Source organism: Astyanax mexicanus, chromosome 13, assembly GCF_023375975.1.
Source record: "Astyanax mexicanus isolate ESR-SI-001 chromosome 13, AstMex3_surface, whole genome shotgun sequence".
NCBI classification, from domain to species: Eukaryota; Metazoa; Chordata; class Actinopteri; order Characiformes; family Acestrorhamphidae; genus Astyanax; species Astyanax mexicanus.
Genome location: NC_064420.1, coordinates 13,344,741 through 13,359,465, shown reverse-complemented (window position 1 = coordinate 13,359,465; position 14,725 = coordinate 13,344,741). Strand labels below are relative to the sequence as shown.

General features: G+C 34.9%; 1 protein-coding gene across 2 annotated transcripts in view; it reads left to right on the top strand.

The window, feature by feature from the left end:
• The first annotated feature begins 4,385 nt into the window (after positions 1-4,385).
• The window catches only part of LOC103044063 (uncharacterized), a 79,776-nt gene continuing 69,436 nt past the window's right edge, over positions 4,386-14,725 (top strand). Inside the window, exons 1-6 of one of the 2 annotated variants that reach the window (XM_007233416.3) lie at positions 4,386-4,473; positions 4,583-4,604; positions 6,848-7,114; positions 9,264-9,524; positions 9,998-10,261; positions 10,946-11,206. In XM_007233416.3, coding sequence (XP_007233478.3) covers positions 4,417-4,473; positions 4,583-4,604; positions 6,848-7,114; positions 9,264-9,524; positions 9,998-10,261; positions 10,946-11,206 — 1,132 coding nt within the window. In that variant the 5' untranslated portion in view covers positions 4,386-4,416. The remainder of the gene's footprint in view (positions 4,474-4,582; positions 4,605-6,847; positions 7,115-9,263; positions 9,525-9,997; positions 10,262-10,945; positions 11,207-14,725) is intronic. The other variant, XM_049462813.1, reaches the window with a different exon arrangement.

The following is a 14,725-nucleotide window of genomic DNA, read 5'->3' as shown; positions in this document are numbered from 1 at the left end:
ATAACACGGCTTCAATCAAGAAAAGTGCCAAAAAGAAGGATCGACCTGTTACACAGTTACTGAGTCAGAAATGCCACAGCGTTTGCCCCCAATTTCATGGCCTTTATTCACTATGGATAAAAATTGTCCTTTGTTTAAGCAGCAGATAGAGTTTCTGTATCCACTTTCTTCTTCGCTTTCTTTCTCTCTTATGCTCTGGCAGGAACTAGGCAAGTGATATTCTTTTATACTGCAACAATAAAAGAGCCTCTTCAGTCTAACTCCCGGTTGTTATAGGATGAAATATGGGTGTTTATGTTCATGTGATAGAGGAAGGGCCAAAAATACAGTAGGAACAGTCAAAAGTCATTCACCTGTTGACACCTAAACTCAGCAGGTTATCCACTGATACACATTAGGTATCTATTTGCACTGGCGGTACTAGTTGGCCCAGATTCCACTGCTCTCAATATCGCCTGTGAGCTTTTTGAAATGACCTCCTTTCTTTGGATTTTGTTCATAAAAAATAGGTAAAGACAAACAAGAATTGAGACAAATAGTGGACATTATCCTGGTCTTTAGACATTTTTAACTGTATCATTGGTGGACATCATCAATTAAAATATGTACTAGGGGTGTAACCAAATATGTATTCACAATGAACTGTCACAGAGTAGTGGTCACAGTTGAGTGTACGTAATCTCGTGAACAATGCACATTATTATATTAGAAAATGGATTTTTAAATTAGGGGTCTCTATCCACAAACGGTAGAGTCCTGAAATAGTCTCTGGGGAGTTGTAAGAGAGATTAATGGCATTTTATGCCATTATGCCAAAAATGTTTATTCCACTTTATTCTTTATCGCTAACAGCTGAAAAAAAAAACAAGCATTTCAACCAATATTCTGACTTTACCATCATATTTCAGCTCATAAAATCATGGTGGATTAGGCAAGAACAATGTCTCAGTGTTTTGGTGATTCACTGCTTAATTAACACACAACATGCTGTACTAACTTTAAAAAAAAAAAAAAAAAAAACGTTCTTTAACTTTCTTTATTTTGAAATGGAGGAATTGAAGGAACTTTCCTGAAACATCTTTCTAATATAAACGTAGTGTTCTTTACAATTTCAAATATAAAATATATAAAATATAAAAGTTCCTCAGTGAACGTTCATCTATATTCTTTCAAAGGGTTTTGTTATTTGGATGATGCCAATGACAAATCTGTTAATCTGTTTAATAAAGAACCATTTTGTTAAAGAGCCTTGAGTATGAAGAAACTTTACATTGACTTCTTTAACTTTTAAAAGGGTTCCTCACACATATATTTATTTTTTAAAAAATGGTTCTTTATAGAACCAAACACTATAGATCCTACTCAAAGAACCTTTTGTAACACTTTATTTATTAGCGTACGTCCCTTTTTGTGGTGCTAAACTGCATTTATAGTTGCCGTGCTTGTGTGCTGCTTCTTTTATCCCACCCACATTATCTAAGTTTCCCAGCATACCTTTGGGATCACAAGACAGAAACTGGGATGCTTTACACAACACTGTTTCTGGGTTAGGTCAAATTCGAGCCTTGCTTAGACATCGCTTGATGCTGCAATCTGTGTGTCAAATCTGTGCATTATCCTAGCCTTTTCTTTATGGTCTGTGACCTCTATGGTTACAACTTCCCAGCTTCAAAAGAAAAGTCTCTCTCTTCAGATTTTTACATCTGAAATTTTTGAACAACACTTTTTAAGATATGATGCAGACAACAATTTAAACTTAATGGTCAACTTACAGAAAATCACTCTATTTGTAGGTCATCATATGATTGGGCTTGGCTCCTACAGAAAGAAAAGCAATGGGAAACACCACACTCATACTAAAGCTGGAAACGTTAATTTATACTGTATAGCTGAGTTGAATTTTATTAAATAAATTCTTGACTTTTTTTGACATTTAGTTAAAATTCTCTAATGGGAAAAAACACATTTTACCAGACAAAGAACCATTTAAGCTTCAAAATAATTATTTGGGTAGTCAGAGTTTTAGGTAGAACCACTGCCTTTTGTAAGAACTAGTTATTGAAAAGGGAAACATAAGCTTCATGTTAAGCTTTAAAAAAAGGTTTTATTAAATGTTTTAGTTCATTATTATTGATTTTATCATTTTTTATCATTCTTATCATTTTACTTTTCTTTTGCTATTATTATATTTTTCTTTATTTTATATTTTATAAATTCTTTACTATTTATGTGTCTATTTTCTTTACTTTATTTTTTGCTACATATATATTTTATTCATATATATTAAATATTGATTTAAAATTTGTATTTTTTTTTATACTTTATTACTTATTATTTCTAATTTCTTATTAAATGTTTTCAATCCCTTTTATACTGTAAATGCTTGGCAACATTGTAAATGAGGGTCATCCTCAATGTACACACCACCTATGCAGCCCACAGAAGTTTAGACCAAGCCTATCATGTTACATTTACTGTATAAGTAGGATTTAGCTTGAGCTGCCTTTTCAGCAATGTAGAGCAAAATTCTTTATAAGCTAGCCTGTTCGCTCGGCAGCCATCTTTGTAATATTTAAAATATTAAAATATTTAAGAAAGACCAAATACTTGAAAATGAAGGTCAAATTACCATTTCGAAAAAACATACTTTACATATTGATGAAAAATGTATAACATTCACATTAATAGTTTGTAGAATTTGGCCTAATAATTCACAAAAACATAATTTTTAGCTTGTTCTGGCTATTGTGATTGCATAGATTTCCACTTAGTTTGAGGCGTTCGTCTGTTTACAGTAGAGTTAAGATTATCGGCCCAAGCTTAAGCCCAACCCAAAGCCCAACCTGAACGTTTAAAGCTCTTCCACCAGTCCACAGTCACCCCCTTTCACACGGCTAAAACGAAAAGATCTGCAAAAAGGTCAATCGCCGCACACCTTATTATTTCTCTAAGTGTGTGTGTGTGGGGGTTTTGAGGGTGGATGCGGCCACAAGGCAAGACAAGGGAAACTTTTGGAGGCCAGAAGTCAGGAAGTACAGGCACCTAAACTAAGTATTCGTAATTAAAAGCTTGGATTTAATGCTCTACTAACAAAAAATTTGGAATTTAAATCGGGCTTAAGCTCAAAATGACAGTATACGGGTCAGGTCAGACAGAATATGCAGCTCTAGCTTTTATTTGTCTCCCTTTTATTTTTCAACCAATCACTGATCTCCTCATTAATAACAGCTCTGCAAGAAATATTTGACAACCAGCCTAAACCAAGCTTATTTACATAATACATTTATCCTAGGGCTTACTCACACCTTTTTTTCATTCCTAATCCTGCATAAGAGAAACAGGGAATTACATTTTTTCCTCTTTTTAAATCAAACAAAGCAAACAAAAAACAACAAAATATAAAAAAACAAAATATGAACAATTAGAAATTAAAATAGCAATATTTTTTCATAACATATTTTTTTTAATGTTGCTAATTAGTGCCTGGGCTGCAGATTTTATCGCGAGGTAAAGGTTTTAACCTTGTTAGCGCCAAAAGTCACTGAAACAGGGTCTGTCATTCTGCTGGTAGATAGCATAGACTGTAAGCTAGGAGGACTGTACTGAATCATTTTGTAATTTAATTAAAAGTATTGTTAAGAACGGGGAACATATGCTGAGATCTTTTTGCACATTGGGAACCTGTAATGAAGTATTGCTCAGATTATGGCTTAGAAAAAACCTACAACCTACAGCAATTTAGAGTTTGCTGTGGCAAACGCAGTATGCCAGGTAAAATCATCCAATTTAATAAAAATCTTCACTTTATTTTTTTTTAGCCTTTGTCAATACTTCTGCAACATAATTGTATTTTTGTGTTTCTATTATGTTTATAGTTTGAACATGATTTAGCTCTTGATTGTTACTCCTACTATGTTTTACTTATAGACTGCTTTTATGAAGTAAGCTGCTTTCACATTGTAAAAAAAAACAAAATATGTGTTGTTTTGTTCTGTTGTGGGCATTATGCTACTCTTTTAGGGTCTAAGGGTCTTCTTAATTGTAATGCAAAAATGGATACTAGACACAAAGCTTTAAAAATGATTCCTTGCACAATATTAGTAAGTATTTATAGACATTTACTGAAAAATGCTGTGTAACAAGTAAAGAAACCATTGTATGACTGAGCATTTTCCCAACTGTTCTCCCTTCCTCCCTCCCTCCCTCCCTCCCTCCCTCCCTCCCTTCCTCTTTGCCTCAGTTTTTCTGGTCTATCTTCCCATGATTTTTCTGTGCCCCGGGGCATCATTAGAAGGGATGGCCCCGTTTAAACTGTACTGATTGGCTCTCACGCCCCAGGTGTAAAGAATCCAGAACACCTTTTGTATTTAACTCCCTTGAATACAGCTAATTGAAATCCAGCAGTCATTGTCAAAGATGGGATCATTGCGGGTGGGCCTTTTAGGATTTTTCATGTGGATTTCTCTTGCTCAGGTAACTGTGATCTTTATGTCCTGGTGGAAAAAGCAGCTCAATTAAACAAAGATTTATTGATAAATGTTAATCAAGTAATGTGTAATGTATTTTTCTGTGTCTCTTGTAGATAAAAATCACTCAGGCACAAGGTAGGTGAACCATTCTAGCAGCAACTGGTTGTCTTATAAACTCTTAGCTGAGCTTGACTGTTATATACTGATATTGATAATACTGATACTGATAATACTGATATTATTGGACTGTACTGAAATAAGGTTAGTAATCTATTTGGTTAGTTTTTAGAGGAACTGACTTGAACACACATTGAGGGACAGAATGAAGGTTATCTGGTAGAAATAAAAAGAACAGCAATAGGAATGTTAACCCATACTTAAGATTGGACATATTGTAATTAATATTACAGTAATATAAACATAACTAAGAACATGGCAGCTGCTATCAACACTTTTAGATTAAAATCTGATTTGAGCCAAATGCATTTTGACATGTTAGGGTCTTCTAATTGTGTTGAATCTTGGCATTACCTAAAAAAACATTTATGCTTTTATCCAAAATTGTGTCATTATTAGCAACCCTAGCAAATCACTAGTGACTGGTCTATTAGAGCTCATTTAATCTGGGTTAAATATCAGTCTTGATATGTATTCTCCTGTATGTGATTTCAATTTTGATTTAACGTAATATCTACTAAGATTTGATTTAGCCAGAGAGAAAAAATGTGAAGGATAGGGTGGTTCCCAGGAATATATATTGATTAAATCCAACCTAAAAATCCCACATTAAAGACAATGAATAATATAATAATAATAATCTGTTCCCAACTATATTTAATATATCAAATATATAAACATTCAGAATAAACCATACATAGATTTAGTTTTTACACCTAAAGAACACTAATAATGCAAACGCATTAGGTTTTGTACACTGCAAAAAATCCATTGGCAAAAACAAGACAAAAATAGGTAAATATAGGTAGAAACAAATTTGGGGTGAACAAATTTGTCTTAGTAAGATTTCTTAAAATATGCAATCTCAAAATCTCAAAATCTCAAAATAAGTAAAGACTTAAATAAAAAAAAAATGGCTTAAATTTGGACGCAAAAATCAGAAGAGCTTGACTTGGTATTTTTTGTGCTTATTTTAGATCAGATAACTTCTTAAATTCTTAGAACTAATAATTATTCCTAAAATAAGCTAAATAATCTTTAACTTACACAATACTTAGTAAAATGAAATTTTTATGAGAGGAAAAAAAATTAATTGACTTGAAATTAAATCATTTCACTTGCTAAGATTTAGTCTTTTTTGTAGTGTAGTGCAGATTGTAGCTGCTTGTTTTGATTTCCATTAATAAGAAATTGAGCGTAAATGTAAAACCACATAAAAATGTTTATAAAATTGACCAAAATGTATTTTACAGTACAGAACTTACCTACTTGTACGTGTGATTTAGTTGTGAAGGGTTGGAGGGTTGAAACAGTTAAACTGTAAATGTCCCCACTGTGGAACTAATAATTTATTATCTTATTAGTACTCATAATGTCGCCTTCAAGCAACAAACCACGCTTAGGTTATATTACACCTTTCCATACCATACCTTATTTATGTATTTATCATTAATATAATGTAACAAGACATGTCTACATCCAATACATTGAGGCGTACAAGTGGGTGATAAATAAAAATGTATATGTGTATATTAAAACATTGTTTTTTATTCATAGTCTATTCATTGCCTTAAATGATCAAAAATCAAAATCCAGATTTTAGGGGGGGGGGGGTATCACAACCATTTGGGAGATTTTTTTTATATGGGAACTTTTTTCAGACCATTTGTTTTAATGTTTTTAAGAACAAAAGTAATCTACACAGCGTTGCCCTGAGGCAACAAATGAAGAAAATGTATTTTAATAAGCTTACAACAAAATGTAAGGACATAGTGACATATGAACAGCTAAATATAACTTTACTTCTTTACATATTCTTGCACATATACATATTTTATTTATGAACCACTTGTACGCATCATTGTATTGGACGTAGATATACCTTGTAACATTATATTAAATAAATAAATAAATAAATAAGATATGGAATGGAATGGTGCAATAATCATGCTATAGAGGGCTGGGTTTGCTTACAGTATAGAAATAACCTCTTAATGACGGAAGTCCCACCTGCATAGTGTTGTAATGGGTTTTGACCAGAGACTGTAAAAAATATATATACAGTCTATGGTTTTGACCAAAGGAGTGATCCGAATCACACTGGATTGATTCTGAATCAGTGAATCGGGTGGTTAGTTTAAACCTGCGGTTTAAAAGAATCGGTTCCCCTTATGAACGGTGGTTTGACTCTCTCCCTGTAGTAGAATGCAATATCATCACCTCCATATCCTCCACATCGGCCTCGTCGCTCCTCGTACAATGGAACGTTTCCCCGGGAGCCACAAATTACTTTCTGGACCTGAGGGTGGTGAACAACTCCGCCGTGGCGCCGGTGGTGGTCGCGCTGCCCGCCTTCAGCACCCAGAAGGAGGTGTTCGGCCTGCGGCCCGGGACCCTCTACACCGTGGCGGTTAAAGTCTTCCAGCTCTACAGAGTCAGCTGTCTGGATAAGAAAACCGCCAGTACAGGTAAAGTGTGTGTTTGTGTTAGTCAACCCAGTTAAGTAATTATCAGTAAAATGTGCTGCAGGTGTTGCTATGTGCTAGGTTACTAATGTTAGGTACTTAATAACTGTTAACATTGTTAATATTAATAACGTATTCATAAGCTAAAGAAACCCAAAAGAGCCCGTGGTGATGTAGTTAGGTGTCACAGACCTTTTATTAAAAGGTGTGGAAATTTTCTTACATCACTTTTTCAGGTATTTTAAGTCATGAAGTTTCTAAGTGACACATACTGAATATCCTGAGAGCATATCACTACAGGACAGGGTGTGATTCTGTGTTCATTCATATGACCTTATTATTATATATGTAGTTACAGAGTGTAGGAGTGCTAGCTCCTTTTAAAAGTGTATCTTTGGATTCTACAAATCTGTTCCAAAAATGTACCAATTTACATGCTTTAATTAAATGTTTTACAGTCCATACAACTAGCTACTTCTAAAACTGACATTTCTAAAAAAAAAACATAGTTGTTCTATCATTTGTGTCACATTAGGATTTTAACCTTAAAATATTTACAGTCATGTCCCCCCCACAATAAGAAAAAAATGAATTCACTCAGTTTTGAACTTGGTACCAGCACACAGTTGTGGTGAAAGCACAATACAAATGTGTAAACATAACTGTGGAAATTGTGGAGCTTGTTGTAAAAAAATAGCTAAGTAAGCTAATGGTTGGTGGTTATAAGCTAGCTGTAACATGTGATAAGCTAAATGTAGTGTTAACTTTACATTTATGTAGCATTAAAATATGTGGAGATGTGTAGCTAGTTTATAAAGCTACAGTAAAACGTTTCAAAGCGGTGTAGTGGTGTAACAAATTAACTATATGTAAAAATGTTTTAAAGCTATCTGTAAAAAACATGACAGTAAACACTAAATAACCTTTGAAGAGAGTAAGAGCAGGCCTCCAGATGTGTGTGTGTGTGTGTGTGTGTGTGAACAGCGTACGTCAAAAGGGGTGGGTAATATGTTTCTAAAATACTATCACAATATACTACTACCACTAAGTAAATGTTTTAATTTGTATAGCAAGTGTTGCTAACTCTATAGCTAGTTATCTGTACAAATATGGTACTTAATAAGCATAAAACACTTGTAAAAATGTGTTAGTGTTAACATTGTTAGTTAATATAAATAACGTTTTTATAATATGAATGAACTGTAAACACATTTGTACAAATTGTGGAGCTTGTAAAAAAAGCTAAATGAGCTAATGGTGTGGTTATAAGCTAGATGTAAAATGTGATAAGCTAAATATAGTGTTAACTTTAAAATCATGTTGCATTAAAATATGTGCAGATGTGGAACAAGTTTTAAAAACCTACATTAAAAAAATAAAAAGAGTGGTGTAGTTATTTAGTTTGTAAAAGGTGTGTTAATATGCAAGTAACTATGTGTAACTATGGTAAAATGCTAGCAGTAAAGAATGTGGTAGCTAGCTGTATAATTGTGCTAATAAGCTAGCTATAAACAAGTGTATCAAAAAGCTACTTGTAAATGCAGTATAAAAGCTAACTTTAAAGAGTGTGGTCTTGGTAAGAGATACATACAGTATTGGCCCAGTTGTATATAATGTGCTTATAAGTTAAACTAATTGTGTACTTTTTTAAAGCTTTGTGTAAAAACACTGCAGTAAACTAGCTGTAAAAGTTGAGATGATATATTAAATTATCTGTGAAGATATTTGTTGCGATAACAATATGCTTGAAGATACTTTTAAGAATTCACTACAGCAGCAGGATAAATGTTAATGTTTTATTTTGTATATTATTATTTTGTATTTTTTATTTTAAACATTTAGTAGGAACATAAAACTTTTATCTGTTCTGCAAATCTGTTCTTCGGTAACTTTCAAAGACTAGTAATAATGGAATAATAATATGGTAACTAGACAGTGTGACATAAAAATAATGTAAATAAAAAATACATAATCGACTTTCAATTTTTTTTTGCTATTATCATAATAGGATTATTCTAGTTTCTAGTTTTAAAAATGATGACCATATATTGTGTATGATATGGCACATCCCTAAATAAAAAGTTATTTTTTACTATTGTAAAAATGAATTATATATATTAATAACCTGTATTGTTTTTTTATTATTATTCAGTGCCAGACACTTCTCAGATAATCACCTCCAAAGCAATCTCCAGCACAGCCATCTCACTGGTGTGGGAGAGAGTGGCAGCAGTGGACCAGTACTACATTCTGATAAACTCCACCGCCAACAGGGAGCACTACAACTTCTCCTACATCGACACCAGCACTGTGATCACGAACCTGCGTGCATCCACCTCTTATGATTGCTATGTTTTTACCTCAAACGCTGCGGGTCTGGGAGCCAGAAGCAGAGTCCGTACCGTGACCACCTGTGAGTAACACACACTTTGTTCCAAGCTTTCTGTCGGTGTCTGCTTCTGTATCTGTCCCCATTTGGTTGTCTTCCTGTTTGTCTTCATATTTATTTTCTCACCGTTTGTCTTTTTGGCCAATTCAATTTCTTATTAATTAACAATGATAAAATGCAATCACTCAGTCAATCAGTCAATCTCTCAGACAGATAAATATATATCTGTCTTTCTGTTTGTCTGTCTCTCGGTTTGTTTGTCTGTCTGTCTCTTTGTGTGACGTTATGTGTCTCTCTGTCTGCCAGTCTCTCAGCTGTTTGGTCTCTCTGCCTCTTTGTCTGTCTGTCTTTATGAGTTTATCAGCCTCTCTGTTTGTCTCTGTTTGTCTTTCCTCCTGTCTCTGTCTGTCTGTCTGTCTGTCTGTCTCTGTGTCTATCTATCTGTCTATGAGTCATGAGCACAGATGATGTTTGTCTGTTTTTCTGATGGTTTCCAGTGGTCCAGCCACCAGCAGTGGTCACAGTGGACCGGACAGCTAATCGTGCCATGCGCATTACGTGGTCACCAGTGGACCGAGTGCTGCTCTATAAAGTCGTTGTTACTGACTCTCGAGGCTCGCAGATCGTCAGCACCACCTCCTCGACTACTTCCCTGCATGTGCAGAATGTTCTGCCATGTTCCTTGTATCAAATCTCAGTTTCCTCATTGAACACATTCATGGAACCTGGAGAATCGAGACAGGTCAACTTCACCACAAACAGTAAGCAACCTTCTGTTATGATTGGTCATGGGGTGTTAGAAAATCTATAAATATTAAAGTATTGCAATATTTTGTTTTGCAAAGGTCTATACATGTTCAAAAGCATAGTATCGATTTTTAATAGTTAATTTACATAAAAAAGATTGGTGTCAAACCTCTCAAACTAGATGTGCTGTAGTGCTGAAAAGTCAACTTTTCTTTTATTCAGATTTTGTCGCAATATATCACAATAACATTACTAACAGTATTGCAATATGTTGTGATATAATGAAGAGTAACACTTGTGTCATGATACATATTGTATCGTCAAGTTCTTGCCAATGCAATGCCCTAAAGGGTAGGAGATCCACTGAGGTGGGATCTACTCTTGTGAGTGTATTTAAGGTGATAGGTGTATTGTAATGTATTTCATTTTTTTTGTTTTTTTGGAGAGAAACTGTTGTCACTTTGCCAGTGATTTCTGCTAGTGATTAGTCATGATTTTATTGATAATAGAGGGGTTAAGTTAAAAGCGAAATATAATATTATGTGAAAAGATAATCTTGGTTAGCCGAATTGTAATTGGTTGGCATCAGCCACAAAATGATCAGAGCAGTTGAGCCGAAGTCATTTTAATAATTAATAATTTCATAAAAAAACATATCAAGCTAAAACATAATGACACTCTTTTCCCCCTACTTTCAGCTTTGACACCAGTTTCATCCGTGTTTGTGGATTACAACTGCGTCAATTCCTCTGCCACTGTGTCGTGGGAAGCCACATTTGGAGCGGAACTGTACAGGGTCAAAGCGGTCAGCACCAGCGGTACAGTGCTTTCCTGCTCCTCTGATAAGACCTCATGTATACTGACCAATGTGGGCTGCGGACAGGAGTATGTGGTCCACGTAAACTCAATCGCCAACAACTGTGAAAGCATGGGCAACACCACAGCAATCTTCCAGACAAGTGAGTGAAGTCTCCTGATCTGAGACCGGTATGATACGAGAGTTTTTATAGTGATTGTAAATGCACAAGTCTACAGCATAGCATGTCTCACAGATTACAGCTATTTACAACTAACAACTAGATTACTACGTATGCCAGGTTCACACTACACGGCTTTTTGAGTCGTCAGTCATTGCAGTTCACACTACAGTTGTAGAGATTTTTAAACTACACGACTGTGTAGTCTAGTCATTTACTGATCTCAGAAAGTGGTCAGACTCTCCATAAACAGCTCTGGTGTGTTTCGAACCCATGGTTCTGTCTTTTTGTGATCCCATTGGCTGTTTGTAGCCGCTGCTTGTGACTCCCAGTCACCGACTGAGTCAGATATTAAACATGTTAAATATTTGTCAGGCGTCTGTGACTGGTCGGAGATCAGTTGGGGACGGATTTTGAGAGTCTTTCAATAGTTTACACTACGCGTCTGAGCGAGCACCAAGTAATCCCTGATTTTCCTCTGAGCAATGAAAAACTGTCGGCGACAAAAAAACTGGCCAAAAATCATCTAGTGTGAACCAGGCATAGCAATAACAACTATTAAGAACTACATAAGAGTATTGTATTGGTTCATTCACATGTTTGCACAGATTTGCACAGATTCACTTTTCCCACCAAATAAGGGTAGTCTGAAATTGTGATCATGGGTGAATTAGGGCAGGGGTACCCAACCTTTTGCAACCAGTGGTCCACTTAACTCACCAAAAAAAGTGTCATGGCCCATGTGGACCATTTCTGAACAAATACAGCACAATTTATGTGTCAAATTTTTTCGATGTGATGACCCTGTTATTAACACCAGGTATTATGATACCAAAAATATTTGAGACTTTTGATTTAAATGAAAACAAATTGTTTAATAAGTGATATCAACCCTTGTTGTTACATAGGGAAACATAGGTGACAGAAGGAGCAGAATGAAGAGTGTGATGTTGAAAGTCAAAATCCTGACTTTTCTAAATCTGGTTCTAAAATACTGTTTTCACAAGATGAATACAAATATACATGATTAATGTTATCTGATAGAAGATGTGTTTGCTTTATTGTATAATGCTACTCTTTCAATAATATTTGTCAGGTCTTTTAAACATTTACACACATTTTAAGCTTTTTTTCTTCTTGTGTTGAGTGGGGTTTAAGAAAATTAAGGCCTGTAGTCAGTCCTGCCTGTTCAGTCATTCACATCTTTTTGTCATGTTGGTCTTTTGTAGACCTTGCTAAAGCTGAATATAAAGTAACAAGTGCCCGGTTCAGTGAACTACACATCATCACTGTACACTGCCAGTCCAATAGTCATGGGCAGCAGTTATAAACTAATTAATCATTGGCCAGTGTGCTCATGGCAAGGCGAGGTGAATTATGGGAGTTGGAGTAAGGCCTGATAGTGATGGGACATTCCATTTATTGAGTTGTGCACGAATTTAACTTTCCTCGATCCACAGCATTATGTATGTAGCAAAATATATCATAGAATGCATTACCACTTAATGATTATGACCAGCAGCATTTGGCTAGAATTGTCCATGTAAACAGAAAAGTGAGTCTTTCCATCCACATTCAGTTCAGGAGGCCAACACACACAGTGTACAGGTTAGTACTACATGTTTTAGCTTTCATGGGACATGTCAGTGTATGATGCTAAGTATGCACTCTCCCACTGAGCCACATAGCCTGCATTTTTCTCCCTATATTTTACACTGATTTGGTTTTAGAAGGGTATGCATCAGACGTGTAGGGGTATCAGACGTGTAGGGGTCAGTTCCATGAGTTGCCTTACCAGGTGAGAATTTTAAGACCGCATTATGTAAACTGATCATATAGTGTCATCTCAGGGGGATGGCTTGGGAATGATCATGCCTGTATTAGTTGTAAGATGCTATCTTATAATTGAGGTTTGTACACTGGCTCATGGAAAGGCTCAGTGAATTATGGGAGTTGGAGTGAGGCCTGATAGTTAATCAACAGTTGGATAAAAGTGTAAAAGTTAAGTATAGTTAAACCTCCAAGATACATTTAGTTTTTAAAAAATCTTTTTTTCCATAATGCACACTATTATTGCATAGTGTAATGCGAAATTAGAAGGAAGGAGCCTGGAACAATCATTAGAAAAAAACTGCCGAATAACTTTGCATGCGCTGCCATAGCAAATCTTCATCACTTTACAATATTTAGTGTAGTAGGCAAATTGGATGATGATCTCTTTTTTTTCCGTTTTTTTTTTTTTTTAACAAAATTTGTTAACTTGGTCCAGACCAGTTTGCTTCAGGTGTTTGTTTTTATTTATTTATCCTACTCAGAATTGTGATTTTATCACCAGCTGAATGTCACATGTTAAGGGTTGTGTTGGATTTTGCATTAACACCAGTCCTTTTTCTTCTTCTATTGTTAATTGGATGATCATAGCTTGCCTCAACCTATAATTGGTCAGAAAGTTACTAATACCAGGTAGTTCATCACAATGTTTGGCTGGTTTTATAAAAAAAAATGCAAGCTTATTGGTTTAATGGCAGAGTGAATATGACTGAAGTATAATAAAAGCATTATTTATGGATCTGAAGAGGATCTGTTTTTAGGTATATTCACTGCCTTCTTTAAACTACCGTAGATTAGACACTATTGTAGGCATTGGGAAACTGTACACATGAGGGTTAGATTACCCTAGTTTTATATTGGCTCCTGTCCTTTTTGAAAAACTATTAATTTGTGTTTGTCAGACAATACAAGATTCACAGCTTATTTTTTTAGACAACTGATTAAAAAAAATATGCATTTTTACTATGATCATCAAGTGTATCAAGTTGATAATTGTGTATCGTAAGACTATTGTAAAATATTATATATAATATTTTACAATGTAAATACATTACCAGTAGGGGTAAGCAATATGACCTTAAAATATTATCACAAGATTTCAGAGTATTTTTGCATTATTATTCCTGGCGGTATGAAAACACTAAAAAAACATTTTATTAATTTAGAAAATATACTATTTCATTAAAATAAATGAAGCAGTTATTTTTATACTTTTTTCTCACAAGAAGTGCAGCCACAAAGTCACTTTGGGCTCTATCTTATACTCCGCCAACTATTCTATTTTCACACCTTCCGCTTGCGCCGTTTAAATAGCAAAGGCGCTTCCGAATAAACCTACGCTGATGTGCATGGTGGTCTGGAAGTGAGATGTGTTCATATAAATTTCTGCTGTATTGCTAACTTGACAACGGAAAAAGCAGGTGAACCACTGACTGAAAACATCCTTGACAATTGTCAGACGTTCATTGCTATCTTGGCAACGCAGGCACACCCTATGTGCTTAGCGTTTCTATACTCCCTCTAGTTATTCACACACACACAGATATGCAGCAGCGTACAAAACCAAACTTTTACATCAACAATGAACAGAAAATAAAATACCAGTACTGTTCCAGTAAATGACCTGCTCATACACCTTTACAGCGTGAACGAGCGGGTCAGTTTCACAGC